General features: G+C 40.5%; 1 protein-coding gene across 1 annotated transcript in view; it reads right to left on the reverse strand.

Moving 5' to 3' along the window:
- The window catches only part of si:dkey-199f5.8 (beta-1,4-galactosyltransferase 3), a 49,075-nt gene that overhangs the window by 7,611 nt on the left and 19,896 nt on the right, over nucleotides 1–21,568 (reverse strand). The window contains 2 exon segments of the mRNA XM_036558551.1: nucleotides 4,489–4,724; nucleotides 10,360–11,289. Coding sequence (XP_036414444.1) covers nucleotides 4,489–4,724; nucleotides 10,360–10,624 — 501 coding nt within the window. The 5' untranslated portion in view covers nucleotides 10,625–11,289.

Raw genomic sequence — 21,568 nt, forward strand, 5'->3', positions numbered from 1 at the left:
AAGAACTTCTGCTTTTCATCATCTACGGTACAGAATATCATTAAAAGAGTCAGAGAATCTGGAGAAATCTCTGTATGTAAGGGACAAGGCCAAAAACCAGTATTTGCAGGCTGTGATCTTTGGGCCCTCAGGCAGCACTGCATTAAAAACAGACATGATTCTGTAGTGGAAATCACTGCATGGGCTCAGAAACACTTCTGAAAACCACTGTCTGTGAAAACAGTTCATCGCTGCATCCACATATATAAGTTAAAACTCTAAAACACAAAGAAGAAACCATAAATGAACAGGATCAAAACGCTGCCACCTTCTCTGGGCCTGAGCTCATTTAAAATGGACTGAGAGGAAGTGGAAAAGTGTCCTGTGGTCCGACGAATCAACATTTGAACTTTTTGGAAATCATGGACACTGTGTCCTCTGGGCTAAAGACCACTCAGCTTGTTATCAGTGCACAGTTCAAAAGCCAGTATTCATGATGGTATAGGGGGGCATTAGTGCACATGGCATGGGTGACGTGCACATCTGTGAAGGCACCATTAATGCTGAACCATATATACGTGTTTTGGCAACATATGCTGCCATCCAGATGACGTTTTCACTTTCAAAACTACAGCAGCGTCTCCTCAGTTCCCAAACGCTTACAGAGTGCTGTTAAAGAAGAGCTGATGAAACACCGTGGTAAACAGGCCCCCGTCCCAACTTTTTTGGAACATGTTGTTGCCATCAAATTCAAAATGGGCATATATTTTTCAGAAAACAACAAATTTCAGTTTCAACATTTGATTAGTTGTCTTTGAACTATTTTCAATTAAATATATATTACATGATCATTGAATTTTGTCCCAACTTTTTTGGAAATGGGGTTGTAGTATGTTAATGCACATTTTAGTTAAAAATGCCAGTTTTATTTATGTCCTGCACATTTCTGCAGCTCATTATTTGTACGACTATGATACTTAAATCTTTTTTGTTAAGGTCAATTTCCAAATTTTCCAAATGGACAAAAAGATGTTACCGAATTACAAAAATCCATCTTTTCAGCTGAGCCTGCGTTGTATAAATGTCATTCTTTTCTATTAATATGTCTGTCCTACATTTATACGTCCTTACAGCGACACTGACCTCAGGTTTTTTCCCCCAAAGCCAAACAAACCTACTTTCAATGGAAACCTAAGCCAGCAAAAGAGCACAACAGTGTGGGAAACTTAATCTATACTTGCCAGGATGCACGGAAAATGAAATGCCACCTTTTTCTATTCAGTTTTTGCTGCAGGTCCTTACCATACAGCTTATAATGAATGTATTGTGAATTATATCTTAAAAAAAACTTAATTATTATTAAATTCAAATATAGCTAAAGTTAATTACAGATCAGCTTTTTGCCATATTTACTCAAAAGCAGTTAAAATGTCCCAACCACAACAGCTCAGAGCGCCGTGGTAAAGACCTCATGTTGCTTTAAAGGGCCCATATTAGAGAGAACCCAGTGTCTTGTTTTATGGAAATAAGAGTTTCATGTAGTACGTAAAACTTAGTTTCAAAACATACAGTTCGCATTGCACTCCATACAATCCATAAACTAAGATGCAAAAACAGCCCATCCGAATTCACTGGCTTTGTGATGTCACACAAACCATCACATTTACATCTGTCTATACAGACTACAGCAGCTCAGCCCCGTCCACTTCATATTAAACTTAAAGGAAGTGTTTCGGCCCCGACAGCTTTGAGTCAGGCACACTACAAGTCGACCAATCAGAACAGAGCTCATTTACATATATTAGTCTTAAATGCACAGCCTGTTTAATTCTGTAGGATAAAGAGAGGTTGGAAAATGTTCATTTGAGAATGAATGATGACTGTTTTGGTACATAAAACTGCACAGTTATCATAGTGAAGATCCAGGATATGGGCCCTTAAAAGATAAATTCAGATTAAAAAAATTAGATTTTGTATAGCTTGTTTTTTGTATTACAGACTGACTTAAGTCAGTCCACTTTCTAAATATAGTAAATATGAACCAGTATGAAGTAGGTGGGCAAGATATTTTATTGCTGTCATGATAAATTATGAAACAATATGCTTTTCTGAGTATACTGTGGATATCGTCAGTGCATAAAGAACACTAACTACATGTTTCATAATGTGGCAATAATTTGGTCTGTTTAATTGGATTCAGTGCAGTGAAACATTAAATAAAAATCATTGTAGTTGTAGAATTATCATTATTATTATTACTACTATTATTATTACTATTACAGTAGGTTTTATACGCAGCACACCATTTTCTGTTTTGTCTGTTCCTAACCTATTAATCTAAGAAAAATTCAATATCGTGACGCCTATCGTATCGTGAAAATGTCGAAGTATCGTGGTATCACTAGTATGATAAAGGTACTGTGCGTGTGCGGATGGAAATAAAGGATACGTGTTAAGAGGATAAAAGGATAAGTGTAAACTTAAACTCATCCACTCCTTTAATGCACTGTATGAGAGTGACCAGCAGGGGGCAGGTGATAGTAATTGTGGGTAACATGGCTTCAGTGTGTTTGTGCTTCCCTCTGTGAGTTGCAGGCGGTGCGGGGGACTAGTTCAGATAAAGTTTGGAGATTTCTCAATTAGCTGGATACTTCAGGCTTAAAGTGAAGACTCTCCAACAGTAAAGTCCCGTGGCTCCTGCCCTGTTTGACATGCTTGAGGATAAACCTGTGCAAGCTCCAATGTAGCGTGAGCAGTGAAGCTTAAGCCTAAGGCTAAGAACCAAAGAACAGAGTGAGTGAAGCCATTTTATTTTCCAGTGAAATGAGTAAGAGCAGGACTAAAGCCTGAGGTGACTTGGTTTCTCCCTTTATAATATTCATTCAAGGGAAATTCCACCAATTTCCCTGCATTTCTGCATATTAAAGTGGTTAAGATTCAGAGTGTTTTGATATGAAACGCTTTATTCTAGAGTCAGAATTGTTCACAGTGGTGGTGATAGGAACCAGACGTCTGAAGAGTTTAAAGGGAAACTCCACTTTTTTGTTTAATTTTTGCTAATTTTTTTAATTTTTAATAATTTAGTGTGAGAGATGTAAGCAGAGTGATTCACACTGGTTTGGTGTGAAATGGTTCTGGGGCTTCCTATCTTTTTGTCTTAAGATCTGACAGGTCAAGATAACATTTTTCACAAATTCGTATTATTCGCAAATCTTGTCACGATTTAAGAATCCTATCTTACAGCATCTTATCTCAAGTTAGGAAATCTTAACTTTCTCGATCAAAGTCGACAATCAACTGTCATGTCTGTTACCTAGCAACCGACCAAAGACGCATAGCTGAAACGTAAACACGTCATCAAAATAATCAAGCTAGTTAGCCTGGCAGCTACAGTTACTGCTGGGCAAAAAAGGTCAACCAAAACTAAAGTGTGATAAACTGTAAGTGGTGAATATTGTGAGAGCGCCCCCTGCTGTTTCTCAGAGCATCGCCGCTCCCCAGTTTCAGTCTCCATTTCCCAAACGCTTTAGCCGAGCGCGCTAACGTTACTCCTCCTAATAAACAGACACACGTTCAGCTCCGTCTCCTCATTATTCACCACCATCACTGTAATATTTCATCATCAACATTAACACACGAAGGTGATCAGAGGGGCGGTGGAGATCGAGTCTGCAGCGTCTGAGATCTTTAAAACGCAGAGTTAGAAAAGAAAATCATCTCACAGTGAAAGCAGCGTTTTACAGTAGAAATAAATGGAGCTCATTATGCTGGTAGTGAACTATGCTGCTGACACAGCTGCCTAAAAACCATAGAAACGGACCTTAAACAGAAGTGAGGACCCTTTTGGGGTTCATCCTAAAGTTAGGACAGGATTTAGGAGGTTTAGTCTAGTTAGGATGTTTCTGTATAAGTATCTGGATAAGAACACAAATATAGACATTTCATTTACTATCCAAAACCACCAGTGAACCAAGTTTATATGGAATGTTGAGGGTAAAACAGTGGAAAAGCTAAAATAATAGGGCACAAAACAAACGGTAAATTCAAATTGGACTGGAGAGCGAACAGCATGTTTTAACACTAGCAATGTTTGCATATAACATCAAACTCTTATTTAAAAAGTGAGGAAAATTCAGTTTTCTACTATACGGCCCTTTTAATCTTTAGAATTAAGTGTCTGAGTGTCTAAACCAGGATTAACGGAGAAAATGTGTTACCTGCCTCCATAAATTGAGTTACTAGTGGCTTAATGAAGCTGAAACTAAACTCGAGGGTTCCTGACTCAATGTGTGTGTGTGTGTGTGTGTGTGTGTGAGAGAGTGTGTGTGTGTGTGTGTGAGAGTGTTTGTGTGTGAGTGTGTGTCTGTGTGAGTGTGTGTGTGTGTGTGTGTCTGTGTGAGTGTGAGAGTGTGTGTGTGTGTGTGTGTGTGTGTGTGTGTGTGTGTGAGAGTGTGTGTGTGTGTGTGTGTGTGTGTGTGAGTGAGTGTGTGTGAGTGAGTGTGTGTTTACCTGATGTATGATGTAGATGCCGTAGTTCAGCTGCTGCCGCTGTAGAAACGGGTGCAGGTAGTAGAGGAGGAACTTTAGGTGGTGTTCTCTGCTCCTGTGGGGGATGATTATAGCAGTGCGGTGCCGTGCATCGCAGTCCGGCGGCCTGTAGCGCCCCCCGCGGACCACCAGTGGATTCTTCCGCTCGATCTGTGCAAGCGTGAGTCCAGAGCGGAAGCTAACGTGGATTGGTCCACCTGTGAGAAATGAGGAGGGAGATTATTTTTATACAGCAGATAAAGCTATTTTTTATTATAAGAGCTGCAATGTTTTGAATTATAACCTACATTATCAAAAATTTCATCTAAGAAGTTTTAAAAGGGCAAATTTAACCTAATAACAGTGAGTTATATACTGCCTGTGGAGATAAACCAATCAGAGGCGAACAAAACCTCCACTTTTTGTGACATCAAAACCACAACTTGGTTTCTGGAGCCCTACGTTTAGGGGTCGAGCCTCAAGCCAGAAAAAGTGGATATTCTGGTCTTCTTGGTGGAAAGAAATAGGTCTGAACCTCAATTTATGGAAAACAATCTAAATTTAATTCACAGTCGCAATATTAGTCAGAAAAATCGCAGTTCGATTTCCCCCTAATTGTTCAGCCATATTCAGCACATGCCCAGAACACTCATCTCTCTATTTGTCTTGGAGGAATGGCACCTTTACTAGGCCACCAGGCCTGACAGGCAACTTTCAACCAACTTAATCTTTAACTTCCTGCCTCACAGTAAACACAAACTAGCTCGGCAGTGTTTTTCAGCCATGTGAAGCAATCAGTGCTGAGTGGAACAACACTGATTCTTTCTGTAAAAGACTGCAGGTTTACCCACAAAACCTCACCAGGCAGAAGCCTTTTTTTAATCCATTGTTTAGGCTATATATATATATATATATATATATATATATATATATATATATATGTGTATATATATATATACATACACATATATATACACTGCTCAAAACAATAAAGGGAACACTTAAACAACACAATATAACTCCAAGTAAATCAAACTTCTGTGAAATCAAACTGTCCACTTAGGAAGCAACACTGATTGACAATCAATTTCACATGCTGTTGTGCAAATGGAATAGACAACAGGTGGAAATCATTGGCGATTAGCAAGACACACTCAATAAAGGAGTGGTTCTGCAGGTGGGGACCACAGACCACTTCTCAGTACCTATGCTTTCTGGTTGATGTTTTGGTCACTTTTGAATGTTGGTGGTGCTTTCACACTCGTGGTAGCATGAGACGCACTCTACAACCCACACAATTGGCTCAGGTAGTGCAGCTCATCCAGGATGGCACATCAATGCAAACTGTGGCAAGAAGGTTTGCTGTGTCTGTCAGCGTAGTGTCCAGAGCCTGGAGGCGCTACCAGGAGACAGGCCAGTACACCAGGAGACGTGGAGGAGGCCGTAGGAGGGCAACAACCCAGCAGCAGGACCGCTACCTTCGCCTTTGTGCAAGGAGGAACAGGAGGAGCACTGCCAGAGCCCTGCAAAATGATCTCCAGCAGGCCACAAATGTGCATGTGTCTGCACAAACGGTTAGAAACTGACTCCATGAGGATGGTATGAGGGCCCGACGTCCACAGATGGGGGTTGTGCTCACAGCCCAACACCGTGCAGGATGCTTGGCATTTGCCAGAGAACACCAGGATTGGCAAATTCGCCACTGGCGCCCTGTGCTCTTCACAGAGGAAAGCAGGTTCACACTGAGCACATGTGACAGATGTGACAGAGTCTGGAGACGCCGTGGAGAGCGATCTGCTGCCTGCAACATCCTTCAGCATGACCGGTTTGGCAGTGGGTCAGTAATGGTGTGGGGTGGCATTTCTTTGGAGGGCCACACAGCCCTCCATGTGCTCGCCAGAGGTAGCCTGACTGCCATTAGGTACCGAGATGAGATCCTCAGACCCCTTGTGAGACCATATGCTGGTGCGGTTGGCCCTGGGTTCCTCCTAATGCAGGACAATGCTAGACCTCATGTGGCTGGAGTGTGTCAGCAGTTCCTGCAAGATGAAGGCATTGAAGCTATGGACTGGCCCGCCCGTTCCCCAGACCTGAATCCGATTGAGCACATCTGGGACATCATGTCTCGCTCCATCCACCAACGTCACGTTGCACCACAGACTGTCCAGGAGTTGGCGGATGCTTTAGTCCAGGTCTGGGAGGAGATCCCTCAGGAGACCATCCGCCACCTCATCAGGAGCATGCCCAGGCATTGTAGGGAGGTCATACAGGCACGTGGAGGCCACACACAATACTGAGCCTCATTTTGACTTGTTTTAAGGACATTACATCAAAGTTGGATCAGCCTGTAGTGTGTTTTTCCACTTTAATTTTGTGTGTGACTCCAAATCCAGGCCTCCATTGGTTAATAAATTTGATTTCCATTGATGATTTTTGTGTGATTTTGTACAGAACAAAGTATTCAATGAGAATATTTCATTCATTCAGATCTAGGATGTGTTATTTGAGTGTTCCCTTTATTTTTTTGAGCAGTGTATATATATATAATATATATATATATATATATATATATATATATATATATATATATATATAGCTATTGTTGGAACAAAACCTTGTATCTCCAAAATAGTAACTTTACAGGAGAAGGAAAAAAACATACTTTTTATGTAAGTCAGTGGAACCAGATTCCCCCACCCAGCTAAAGTCACTTTTGACCTTTTCCTTTCATCCAATCATCATGACATTTACACATAATGTAAAGGGCAACAACAATTTTGCCATAAATTATGCCAAAAACTGAAAAATGGCAAAAGAGACACAAGGTTTTGTTCCGACAACAGCAAGATATTATATATACATACACATATATATAATTTTTTAAATATATATTTTTAAAATATATATATATATATATATTTTTAAATATATATATATATATATATATATATATATATATATATATATATATATATATATATATATATATATATAAAGACCTTTGTGCGGTTCTACGTACAATCAAGATATTTTTATCTCTTACAATTAAACAGGGAGCTTTGCTGTCCCTTTAAGTCTGGTATATGTAGATGAGCTGTAGTCTGACTGGCTGTCTTGTGCTTTGCCTCATTCAGAAAGCACTCCAGGCTAAACTGCTGTAGGCCAAATAGGCAGATATGCATTAATGCATTGGTTTCTGTGACCTCACAAAAACAACAAACTTGTAACTAGATGTTAATCAAAGTCATTCAGAGTGGTTTGGTGTGAAACGCTCTGTTCTAGATAAACGTACTGAGTCAGAACTGTTCACAGTGGTGGTGATAGGAACCAGACGTCCACCTCTAAAAGCTCCCTCACAGAAAGTTCCTACATGAAATGGTTATGAATTCACTGCCTGATGACTGAGACACTGTTTTATGATAGTTTTGCGCAGATTTAGGCCTGATGCACACTTTTTAAAAAACATTCACGGTGGTGGGGTACGGGGTACACACAGGGTGCTGTGAGGCAAAAATAGTCCCCAAAAATACAAATAAATGAATAAAATGACTATTTGTAAACCCCTGTTCCTGTCACCACCACTATGAACAATTCAATGTCTACATCTTAACCACTTAATTGTGCAGAAATTTTGCAGACATTGGTGGAATTCCCCTTTTATAAACCATACTAGCTGGCAGAAGTACTGTTTACTGTGATTTCTATTAATAATAAATGAAACTGCTTCCTGAACACTGATGTATTTTACTGTACTGTACTTTGTTGCCCTTTCAAAACAGTAAAACTGACTGTACTCCGCTTCACATGGTGTCTAACAGCACTTCCTCTTCCACTCTGTGGCTGCTAATGAGCTTTAAGGGAACTCAAACAGCTCTTAAAGACAATCATCAATTACTGAGAAGTCAGCATGTCCGATATTAAAACACAAAAATAGGAAGTCATAAGCAAGAAAGCACACTTCCTTTATCACTGCTTTCTCTGATAACAGGGCTGATAAACTACTGGTCAGATGGAATGAATGACCTCTCTCTGTTGACCTGTCTGGTTTACAGAGGTTAAACACATCAGCAGGGTTACGGATGATTACAGTCATTTTTATGGCAAAGATATGCTGCAGGAAAGGCGTCTAACGTAAGAGTGCGGTATTCCGTACGGTACTTCGGCAGGTTCCGTGTTTCAGTAGTTATTGCGGTAATTCCCGAAGTCATATAGGATGTTATGATTAGCTGGACTCTGCAAAATCTGCCTAGCAACCAAAAAGCATTTTGACTGATCATATTTGGGCCAATAAAATGTCATCGGTGTCAGCGGTTTGTGCCGTCAGTATTCCGTACACCAGCTTCCACAGAAGGAGCAGTTTTCTAGTTTTTTTTTTTTCTGTATTTTAAGTTTTACGAAAGCTAACTGCATTAAAATGGCCATTGACTATACGTTTTTTGAAAATGAATTAATATAAACAATGCGTGGAACAAATAAGTCTAGTAAAGTGAGGCTGAGGTGTGAAGCCACCAATGTACCTTAGCTGACAGTGTAGACTTAGATTAACAACTCAGTAACAAACATACATTCATGGTGATAATCAGTTGTTTAATATTCGTTGGAATGTTAATTATGATGTAAGATGTGCTAAAATCATTTTAAATGGCCGTGAAAGTTTCCCCACCCCATTCACCATTTGCATCCCTGTGTTTCTCCATCTGCCATTTCCGTGTCGCATGGGGGAGCGGGATGGTGCATGGAATACTGAAGTGCAGGGAATACTAAAGTGCAGGGAATACTGAAGTGCAGGGAATATTAAAGTGCACGGAATATTAAAGTGCACGGAATACTAAAGTGTACGGAATACTGCACTCTTACATTACCAGTGTTATATTCAAGAAATATAACATATAATTAATACAATAATTAATACAAAAGGGAGTGGGACTGAAAAAAACGGTCTCTATTTTAGATTCTAATTACCTTTCACAGCTAAAGTTGGAGAACTCCAACTTATGAAGGGTAATCAGACATATCGTGTCTGATACTTGAACTCTCAGCACTAATGTAATATCTGTAACATATAGCTAGATGCTGGATCGATGCATCAATGTTTAATGAGCAGCCGTTGAACGCGTCTCACTGTCTGATCTAACGCTGCGTCCCAAACCACACACTTCTGTACTTCACCTACTAATGAGTGCACTTATGAGATATGCACTATTTTTACACACTATTTACTGAGCTAGTATGCGGTTTGGGACGTGAAAATAATAACAGAATCTCAGCTGTTTAGATTATAGCTTTCATTTGTTATCACTACAGCAACACATCAAATAAAATCAAGTCAACACCCTCAAATAGATCAGTTAATATGCTTTAAAAAAGATTTAAGTGTTTAAAAACGTGTTTTACTGCATTTGTTGGATCAGTTATGGCTTTATCTCATTACTAACAGCTGAGTCAACTTGAAGTTGCCGACCAAAATGGTGGCAGCACGATTGTGACATCAGAATATTATCAATTCTAGAGCAAAGACAACTTTAGTTGAATCTAGATAAACACTTGCTAGAAACTCCATACATGCCAAGCTACATCTTTCAGCAAATAATAAGGCAATTTCTAGAAATTAATGCTTTAAGAAAGCAGAATTGTCTGCCATTTCACTTGACTGGAAGACAAGAACTGCGTAAATATGTTTAAACATGCCAGATAAAACTTGAATGTTTTATTTGTTGAATGTTACAAATGTTAGTATGATGCTAAAATTGAGTGTTATATTTAAAATCCAGCAAAGTTTGGATGAAATAAACAGTCCATGCAGTGTGATCACCCATGACGGTGTTCGGATGTTATGCGGTGGGACTAACTCACCTATTAGTGGCGATTTTTTTGGGCAGTAGGGTATGTCGTCCTTGCTGTGGACGTTGACCAGGTAGGACAGGTTAGCATAGACGTCCACACCCGTGTGATTCCGCCCGTGACCAGCAGCCGACCCGGAAATCTCCATTTTTCGGAAAATCCGGAAAAAGTAGGTCACCCTCTTGTGGTAGCCATCCCTGGATAGGAGAGCCATGACCACGAGCTGGACGCCCAGCAGCATAACCAAATATCGCCATTTGGAGTGAAAGGAGAGCATGGCGAGGGCGGGAGTGAGAATACGATGGAGTGAAAATAAAAAATCTAAATAAAAAAAAACACAAATTTTACTGTGTTTTTAGTCTACGGAGGTTTCATCCCTGATGATGATGGCAGGCTGAAGAGTTTCTCCAACAGGAAGGCATGCACATGTTGGACACGAAATCTGATGATAAGACTATCTAGAACATTCTGCAGTTACAGATGAGGTCCGACAACAAAAAGGGTGTGATATAGTTTGAAATGTAAACTTAAAACTGGCACAGTTGGAGAAGAAATAGTGGAGAAATGAGGGTAGATACTGAACGTAAACACAAGGGGAAAAAAGCGAAAGGCACTTAAAATGGGTTTTAACTGATAAAAAGGCTGAGGATAAGCAGGACGCCTTAAAAGGGAAGCTGTGGTTTGTGTTTGTCTTCAGTTTTCTCGTTCAGATCTCAGTCAGTCAGTGGCCTCCAGGTTCAAACCTTCACCAGAGTTGGACACATTCGCTTCTTGCTTCTGCCGACGCTGGCAGTTCATGTTACTTCCTGCTTTGTGCGCGGCAGGGAGGCGTGATGTGTGTGTATGTGCTCGGGAGGATGTACAACATTCACGGTCATCATCTCATTGTAACACAGTCTGGGGAAGCCCTGGCTGGAAGCTCAGCCAATCACAGCTCACCATCTGAAAGACAAAAGAGGAGAAAAAGAAAGGAGGGGTTAGTGATCACCTCCCGCTTGACATGTCTGACCCGTTTTGTCATTTCCCTCCAGGGCTGCAATTAACAACTACACTCTTTTTTAAAGAGGGTTCTTCAAGGGTTCTTTAGAAACTTACAGACTCTCTGAAACTTAGATGTCTTTAGTCTCCAGTGGTGGTGATAGGAACCAGGCGTCGCCATGACTACAACACAAATATAGACATTTTATTTACTATCCAGAACCACCAGTGAACCTACACGAGTCTTCTGAGATTATATGAATGTTGATGATGGAAAATAGTGGAAAATCTGAAATAATCAGTTTTCTTTGGGGGACTATTTTGCCTCACAGCGCCCTGCATGTATCCCTCCACCATGAATGGAGTTTAAAAATATGTTTTAGGATGAAAATCTTGTCAAAATGATCATTATATCTTTAATAAAGTGGTTCTAGATAGAACCATGAACACTTAAACAACCCTTTGCATGATTGAAGGTTCTTTGCATCATGAAAGGATTCTTCAGACTGATTGAAAATGTGCATGAATGTGCTATAGATCTTTATAGCACCAAAAATGGTTCTTTTATTGTTACTAGCTTTGACATAGAGGAACCCTTTTGGGTGCTATATCGAACCATTTTCAAAAAGGTTCCATACAGAACCATCTACAGCACATTCTCCATCAATCTGATGAACTACTTCATTGAAGAATCCTTCAATCATTCAAAGGGCACTGTGAGGCAAAATAGTCCCCACAGAAAACTGATTATTTCAGATTTTCCACTATTTTCCATCATCAACATTCCAAAACCACCAGTGAACCTACACGAGTCTTCTGAGTTTATATGGATAGTAAATAAAGTGTAGTTGTTAATGTAGTTCCTTTAGAGTGCAGTATCGCTGCTAAGCAGCCACTGACCGCTGAACGAGTGGAAGAACGTTCGGTCACTGATCACTAAACTGCAGACATTTCACGATTTTTAAAACTTTTTTGTGTAACAGTGAACATATGATATCACAGCACTGTTCAATGCAGAAACTTCACTTTATAAGTATTTTTGGTCACCAAATCACCACAGCGAGTCTTATTTAGCACCAATCCAGCTGCGCCCTCTTCTCACGCTGGGGCTGAATCTCAAACGGCTCCCTGCTCCCTACATAGTGCACTACACAGGAGTTTAAATACTGGATCCTGCAGCCCAACAGAGCAAACTACAGCTAAGAAACAGTCATTTGGGATTCAGACACATTCATACTCGACAAGCAGTCACTATCTGACTTAATGTTACACAGCACACTATTTAGGGAGTAGTGAGCCGTTTGGGATTCAGTCTGGGTTTGACGCGACTGAAACACGAACATCTGAAGCGTGTAAGATATTCGAGTGACATTCTTTAGACTTTTATTCTGCAGTTTTACAGGTAATCATACTGTAAGTGCTTTAATTCAGGCCTGTGATATTAATGATGGAGCTGTTTACACTGTTGGCTCTTTTAGCCTGTTAGCCAGCTGACCAGCCCAGTTCTAGATAAGAACAGAAGCTGTCAGCCTCTCAGTTTAAACAAAAAACGAGTTCTTACTTCATCAGTGCACTCGGTGCTCCATGCAATCAGTATTAGGGTCAAATATTAATCCATTAACGGCAGAAGGTTGTTTTCGTGCCGTGGCGCAGTGATACAGAGTTCAGTGGTTGTGAGGTGGTCATTGCTGTGGTATATCATAGATTTTACAATGGCTAAGAACGCGGCTCAGCCAATCAGATTTTAGGACCGGAACTATCTGTTCTGTAATGTGTAATATATCTGACTGCTTGGATTTTGGCACATTTTATTTCTTTAACAATATCGGCTGCTACAGTACCGTATCAACCAAATACTGAATTCTGTTGCTGCTGTTCTGGCTGCTGCCTCAGTGATTGCTATGCTCATAAATGCTAGGCTATCTGCTAATATGTCATAGTATGTCACATCCTGCTTTGCACAGCTCTGCATACTCTCAGTACCGTGTACTGCCTGTGGTCTGTTCTGTATTTATGGTAAGTCTTTGGTATTTATTGCGCCGTACTGTCTGCACTGCGTATGCTGTATTGTGTTGGTCGTGGAGGAATGTTGTTTCGTTACACTGTGTACTTGTATATAGAGCTGAAATGACAATAAAACCTCTTGAACTTGAACTTTTAACCTCCCCATAAGTTACTTCGCTGATTATTCATCACAGCTCTACGTCTTCCAAGGACAGACAGATTTTCATGTGCTTCCACACAGCCACTTAATACCAACAGCGAACAGACTGTCGGCCCCTCCTCCCCCCGTCTCCCCCTAAATACCAGCGCTGGAGTGTTTTTTGTTTGTATTTTACGAGTGGAGAGGCTGGAGGCTGTTCTCAAACCCGTGGCTTCCTTCCCAGGCGCAGACTGAGGGAGTTTCTCGGGTAGTTTAAAGGGTAATTCGGCTCCTTTAACCCCTTAAACACCTTCCAGTCCTCACTCAGCTAACTCCTCTAATAAGCCAGTTTACATTGCTTTCTATGTAGATACAGAAAAACAAGCCTTGGGATGCAACAAGTCTGAGAATTTAAGGGATTAAACTGTATAATTTGACTACGCAGTGGGTCTAATTAGGTTCCTGTAGCGCTTATGGTCAAGCGCATCGGGCCTCATTCACCAACCGTTCTTAGGAAGAAATTTTTTTAAAACCCACTTTGCAGTTTTCACAAAGTTTCTAATATTAACCAGGCATGAGGCAAGAAACTGACCTCAGCTGCATAGTTTTAATGCTGGTAGGCTTTTTTGATTAAGATGATTTAAGCAGAATGACCTACCTGGAGTTTTATGCACATAGTTCCCTATAAATATGAGTTACGGTACGCTCTTAAAGATGATGGTTCTTCAAGGGTTCTTTAGTAAAGATAAAAGTTTTATATTGCACCATTAACACTCAAAGGGCCCTCTGCATGATTAAATGGTTCTCACATGGTGAAATGGTTCTTCAGATCTATGCAGAATGTGTTGTATATGGTTTTATATGCCACCAAAAAGGGTTCGTCTATTGTTATGATGTAAAGCTTGAAAAAACAGAAGAACCCTTTTTGGTGCTATATCGAACCCTTTCCAAAAAGGTCCTATATAGAACTGTCTACAACACATTCTCCAATCTGAAGAACCGTTTCACGAAGCAAAGAACCATTTAATCATGCTAAAGTTTTTTTGGGTGTTCATGGTCCTTGAAGAATGATCATTTTTAAGTAACTTTCATTTAAGTAACTTTAGTTTAGGGTGGACAGAATTCAAAGTAAAGGTGTTTAAAGCACCGAAATCGACCACAGTTTTATCAATAAATGAAATTTTAACCAGTCTGGAGTTTTACTGTGGTTCTCCATGAAACTGGTAACTGTTTCATCGCTAATAGAGTTGGAATTTATTTTCAATCTGACTGTGTTTAATGATCATTGAATCACATCTTTAGAATCACTGAGGAATTCTTAATATTTGAAATGTCTTCACACTCTTTCACAAGAACTGAGCGCAGTACCTTCTGGCAGCTCTGCCCTGCGGTCTAATAAAAAAATTAAAGCTAAATTCAACTTTAAATATGACTATAAACCCCAAATCACCCCGAGCACAGAGAGAACCCAGCCGTCAGTCATAATAAATGAAAACAGCTACAGGCATGCGCAAGTAGATCAATCAAATAATCGATAGGTACAGCCCGACCCATCACCTCTTCTCCTTGACGCCCCACAGCCTGCGGATTTCCTGCTTTAAGACGGGTTTATTTAATCTGTCTCTGACTGTGCTTACAGATCAATTAGGGCTCGTTAAAACAGCCTCCCTGACAGCGCTAATCCTAATCCGGCCTACAGCCGCGCGGCGAGGAGCTGTGGGAGCAGTTTTCTCTACATCTATAGGATAAAACAGGTTCAGTGTTACTACTGTACTTATTCACTCTGAGTTTGGCCTGTTTATAACTGGCATTATTATCATATCAGAGTGACTGTGGTGACCAAGACACAGCATGTTTACATCTGCCCTTTAGCTTCTGCATCCGATATTGATCGGATCTCACAGGCTGTGCTGTGTTCAATACTTCGTAATTTGTAATCTCGCTGCGGAGCGTTCCAGACATTTACACTACAGAGGAGGAAACGCTCAGCTCTGTACACAGAGCTCAACAGCCGACTGGAGCACAAACGAAAGAACATTCTGGATTAAAATCAGTTAATATCGGTGAGAGAATCGTGACCCGTCCTCCACAGGCGGCAAATAGCTCTTCAACTTTGTTCGTAAGGCTGCGTTTGACTACATGAGCAAACAGCTAAAATCAACTTGTATTAATCAGTGAGGTGGGAACGTTACTGAAAATTCAGGGTGGAGCTCACGTGATGTTGGACTGTAAACAGCCCAGCAAGATCTGATCGTAATGCGCGCTGGACTACTTCAGGATCAGGAGCGCGAGATCTGAACACATTCCGATCGCAGACGTGGCTGAATTCGTCCTTCAAATACAGACAGAGACACGGCACGCACTTCAATGCAGAGAGGAAACAGGGCCTTTACCGCAAATGCTCACTTCAGAAAGAAAGAAAGAGAAAGAAAGAGTGAAACAGCAGAACAAAGAGAGAAAGGAAGAGCTAAATAAAGACTGAAAGACTAAAAAAGAGAAAGAGCAAAAGAAAGTGCTAAAAAAGTCATGAAAGAAAAAAGCAAAAGAAAGTGCTAAAAAAAGGGGCAAAGGAAAGAAAGCAAAAAGAAAGGAAGGAAGAAAGGCAAATAAAGCAAAAAACAAGAGAGGAAGAAAAGAAGAGCAAAAGAAAACAAGAAAAAAAGAAAGAGCATAAGAAAAGGAGGAAGAAAAGAATGCAAAAAAGGGAGGAAGAAAGGGCAAAAGAAAGGGAGGAAGAAAGAGCAAAAGAATGTGAGGAAGAAAGAAAGAAAGGCAAAAAAGAAAAAAGCAAAGAAAAAAAAGAGTGAAAGAAAGAAAGGCAAAAAAAGAAAGAGCAAAGGAAATTGAGGAAGAAAGAAAGAGCAAAAGAAAGCGAGGAAGAAAGGAAGAAGTAAAGAAAGAGCAAAGAGCAAAACTCAAGACCAAGTTAAAGAGCAAATGAGAAAAGAAAGAGAGAAAGTAGGAAAGAAAAGAGTAAAAAAAAAAACAAAGTGAAAAAGAGCGAAAGAAAGAAACGAGCAAAACAGAGTTGCCTACTGCAGTTTAGCTCCACCCAGTCAGGGTGAAGTTATAAGTAGTGTTTCAGCCTGGACTGCTTTAGAATGAGACAGCCAATCAGAACAGGGCTCATTTGCATATATTAGCCTTAAAGGCACGGTAAGAAAAACAGCCTGTTATAAAGGCTGGAAAACGGTCACGTAAACATGAATTACGACTGTTTTGGTGCATAAAAAGAATCAAACCACACAGAAACGTTATCAGTGGATCTCAATGACAAAAAGAGAACACAAGTAAAATGTGGCCTTTTAAGAGGAATTTAGATCTATGAATGTTCGTAAACACAGTAAAATAATGGTAATAAAGTACTTACGTAGCGCCTTCACCACGATCCTTTCACAAACCCGTATAAGAATAGAGACGTGAAAACGGAAAGAGAGGAGTAAGACGTGTGGAGGAGAACAGGCAGACGAGGCCGTTCAGACACGGAGGAGAACAAGAGAGAAAAACACAATAAAAACTAACGGTGTTCTCTTTCCTTTCTCCCTCAGAATTCCTGGAGATCAGCAGCATGACTAACTTGCTCATCAAGTCCAGATCAGCTTCCTTTATCTTGCAACATCAACACCAAACCGCACGCAGCTGACGGATGTCAAATGTCAGGCTATAAACAGCCCTATCACTGCCCTGAGGGCATTAACACCACATTCACACACATCCTGAACACACAGATAACCCACAGCTCAGTGAACAGGAGTCACCGACGCGGAGAGCACGCGCCGGCCTGCGGAACGCAGACGGCATCTACTGTGTGAAATGCCCCGTTCTTCACATGTAAAGATCCTCCAGGGTTCTTTAATAAAGAAAATGGTCCTGTATAGAACCACAAACACTCAAAGAACCCTTCGCATGATTAAAGGGTTCTTTGCAGCATGAAAAAGTTCACATATATGTATAATTGCTGCTGTCCGAACAAAACCTTGTATCTCCATAATGGTAATTTTTTTCCAAGTCATTTTGGGTCGTTTCTTTTGGTCGATTCATCATGAAATTTACACACAATGTAAAGATCAACAGGCTTTTTCAAATAATGTCAAAAACTGAAAAACGACAAAACTGGAGGTGCGAGGTTTTGTTCTGACAGCAGTGATATATATGCACCTTTTTGACAAAGCGTTCTATATAAAACCAAAAAAGGTCTTCTATTGATACAGGCTTGACATTGAACCCTTTTTGGTGCTATACAGAACAATTCTCAAAAAGGTTCTATAAAGAACCATTTACAGCACTCTGCAATTCATGCAAAGGGTTCTTTGAGTGTTCATGGGTAGAACCACAGAACCACGTTCTTTAATAAAAAACCCTTGAGGAACCATCTGTAGGAGTGAACAAAGACGTGGTTTACAGGTTCACGGCCTGATGTCTAAAACATTGTCTTACGATAGTTTTGAGAAGATTTTGGTGCTAAAACATTTTTTAAATACATTCATGGTGGAGGGATACATGCAGGGCGCTGTGAGGCAAAATAGTCCCCAAAGAAAACTGATTATTTCAGATTTTCCACTATTTTCCATCATCAACATTCCATATAAACTCAGAAGACTCGTGCAGGTGGTGGTTTTGGATAGTAAAGTGTCTACATTTGTGTTGTAGTCAAGGCGACCCCTGGTTCCTATCAGGTGTGTGTGTGTGTGTGTGTGGAGGAGCAGGTTAGGCAGCGTGAGTTGCCATGATCATTAAAAGCTCTCGGACCAATCAGGGCTGAGCTTCTGACCAATCAGGGACCACTCCGTGTGCTTACTATCTTAATGACGTTTGCATTATCAATCATATGAAGAACAGCTTTTAAAATATAAATAAATTATTACTCCAATAAGCACAAACCCAAAGCTTCTCGCTGTCATAGAAGCTTTCCTTTCCTCATATTTACACACACAGATGACTCACACAGATCCACACAGTCCTCCTTTCTTCCTTCTCCACTTCATGTTTGATGTTCGCAAACATCACGCGTTTGTGTGTGTTCGCTTGTAGGAATACACAATAATAACAATCACATCTGTATCAGCAAATATTTGCTTTCTGCCATTGGGCTGATATTTTAATCTGATATTTAATGTGTTTACTGAACTTCCAGAAGAACAACGTTCAGGTGACGCTGAGTTACTGCACTGCAACGTTTCCATTTTATTTCACTGCTTTCGTGTTTTCTGTGTTTTATGGAAGGACTCTTATTGGTATAGTGCAGCGTGTTTACCCAGGCAGGGACTGAACCACAGTCTACAGCGTAGAAGGCAGAGGTGTTACCCACTACACCACACCAACCACACATGCAAACACAGCAACAAGCTTCTCTGCGTCGCTCTGAGAGAGAAAAGGCTGAACTTTACAGATTTTCTCACATGATAAAAAAAGCAGCTTTCTCTGAGTTTCAGTACCAACCATCAGCATTTCTGTTTTTTCCTGATGTAACTGTAGAAAATGTGACACCCACTGAGAAATATTTGTGTGTATATATAAAATGGCCGATACCGATATGGAAAAAAATGTGGTTCCACACATGTTCCATACAGAAGCAAGCAAGCAAGCAAGCAAGCAAGCAAGCAAGCAAGCACGCACGCACGCACGCACGCACGCACGCACGCACGCACGCACGCACGCACGCGCAGTGGGTAGCGCTGTTGCCTCACAGTGAGAATGGCCTGGGTTCGATTCCCGGCCGGGCGACCAGGGTCCTTTCTGTGTGGAGTTTGCCTGTTCTCCCTGTGTCTGCGTGGGTTTCCTCCGGGTACTCCGGTTTCCTCCCACAGTCCAAAAACATGCAGTCAGGCTGATTGGACATGCTGAATTGCCCCTAGGTGTGAGTGAGTGAATGTGTGTGTCTGTCTGTCCAGGGTGTATCCTGCCTTCCGCCCAATGACAGCTGGGATAGGCTCCAGCACCCCACCGTGACCCAGAAGGATAAGCGGTTTAGATGATGGATGGATGGATATATATATATATAAATCTCCCACAATCTTAAGCTTAAAACCATCATAAAACAATGTTGGAATGTAAGGTAATGTATTGATAACCATGGTATGTAATAGCTCCTTTGAGGTAGCATTTCATAAAAAACAAAATAATAATAATAATAATAATAATAATAATATTAATAATAAATGTCAGCCCACATCTCTTATATCAGTGCATCCCTAACAGCTTATATGGTCTCCAACAAACTTCTTCACATGTTCGACGAGCACTAAAGCACCATCAAAGCATTAAGTAGCAAACAACAACAACAACAACAACAACAACAACAACAACAACAACAACAACCACCAACAACACCGAATCTTGTCAGTACTTTAGCCCATATTTATATACACACCAGTTGGTCACAGTGTCAGAGACCACCAGAACACAATGCTGACCGCCGCGTGTTCCATTACTCGTTAGCTTCATCAGCCTCGTGGCTGCAGGGCTAAAACTAAAGAGCTGACTTTCAGACACCGAACACTGGAAGCTCTGAGGAGAGACATGCTGTTCCTCTGCAGACGAGTAGAGACAGAGCGAGGGAGCGAGCGCAGGATGAGGTTAGAGATGAAACGAGTGGAAGGCCAAAGATTCCTGAGCGAAGCAGAGAGACGCTGAGGAGCTTAGCACTGGCTCCAGCTCAGAACATCTGGAGCACATCTGCCGAGGAGCAGCGCAGCGAGCGCATATACATACAGCCTCTGCCGTGGTCCATAAGCTGGAGATCACAACTGCTGCACAGCACCATCCCCCCAGTACAGGAGCTCATCGGTCAGTTCAACATCTGTCACCTCACACTCGGAGACAGTCACTAGTCTAGTGACCTGGTGGTCGACCGATATGGGTTTTTCAATGGTTGATATCGATATTTAGAGAGCATGGCGGCCGATACAAAATGCAAATATCGTGCTTTTTTTGTTTTTTTTTACATCTGATAAAATACAACTATTTGATAACAACAACAACAACACATTAAAAACTGTGGAACTTAGATCTGCATATTAGAAAAAAAAACAAGGTCAGTTTTGGGTTAAAAACAAAAAACAAATAAAAGTCATATTAGACTGTAGTGTGCATGGAATAATTCCATTATTCTGTAATTTCATTATTCCATAATTCCTTGCAAATTATTATCTGATATACATGGTTACCTTAGCCAGTTTTTTTTTTTGTTGGAATTTTTAACAATTAATGAAACAGAAAAACTAGAAAAAAATGCTATAAATTTCATAATTTGACTGGTATTTAACTCTTACAACCATAATTTTCCAGATTTTTTGGTATTGTGGTCAATTACAATTACGGTCACAAAGTATTTACACGAGACGGTCACAAGTGCCATATGTTATTTTCAGAAGACACTACACTCTTTAAAAGATGGTTCTTCTAGGGTTCTGTAGTAAACCCAATAGTTCTACATAGAACCATGAACAATCAAAGTACCATTTACATGCTTAAATAGGGTTCTGTGTAGAATCTGTATGAAAAGAGTTTTAAATAGCACCAAAATGGGTTCTGCTATCGTTACAAGCTTCATCAGTCGACCACTAATGACTTAACAATATGCCTCACAACGTAGAGTGAAAAGAACAACGTGATAATCAAAACACACAAAGCTGCTGCTGTTCTCAGAGCAATGGACTGACCACCCCAGAGTCCAGACCTCGGCATCACTGAATGTGTTTGGATTCCTTCAGAAAGTGGGTCTCCTGAAAAGAATGGAAGCTGGAGGTGACGAGAGACACACTGAACACTGAGAAATGTAATACGATATTCAGGTGTCGAGGCTTTCGGGAAATTCTCTGTTAAATATACGTCTTCTGTTTTTGTCCCGAGACGGATTTTGACTGTAAATTTAATAAATTAATAGATTCTCTGACTTCTGCAGAACGCTAAAGTATAAACTGAGACATCTACTTGGATCAGCATTACAGAGAAGCAAACACTTAATATCTGTAGGGTTACAAATGCAGGAAAACAAATGACATGCAGATATTTCAGTGCTGTAACCCAGCATCATCTAAACACTCTGCTCTTACGGAGAGCAAAACATAAACCAGGCATCAAATAAAGACACATACTGAT

The sequence above is a fragment of the Colossoma macropomum genome, unplaced genomic scaffold, assembly GCF_904425465.1.
Source record: "Colossoma macropomum unplaced genomic scaffold, Colossoma_macropomum, whole genome shotgun sequence".
NCBI lineage: Eukaryota > Metazoa > Chordata > Actinopteri > Characiformes > Serrasalmidae > Colossoma > Colossoma macropomum.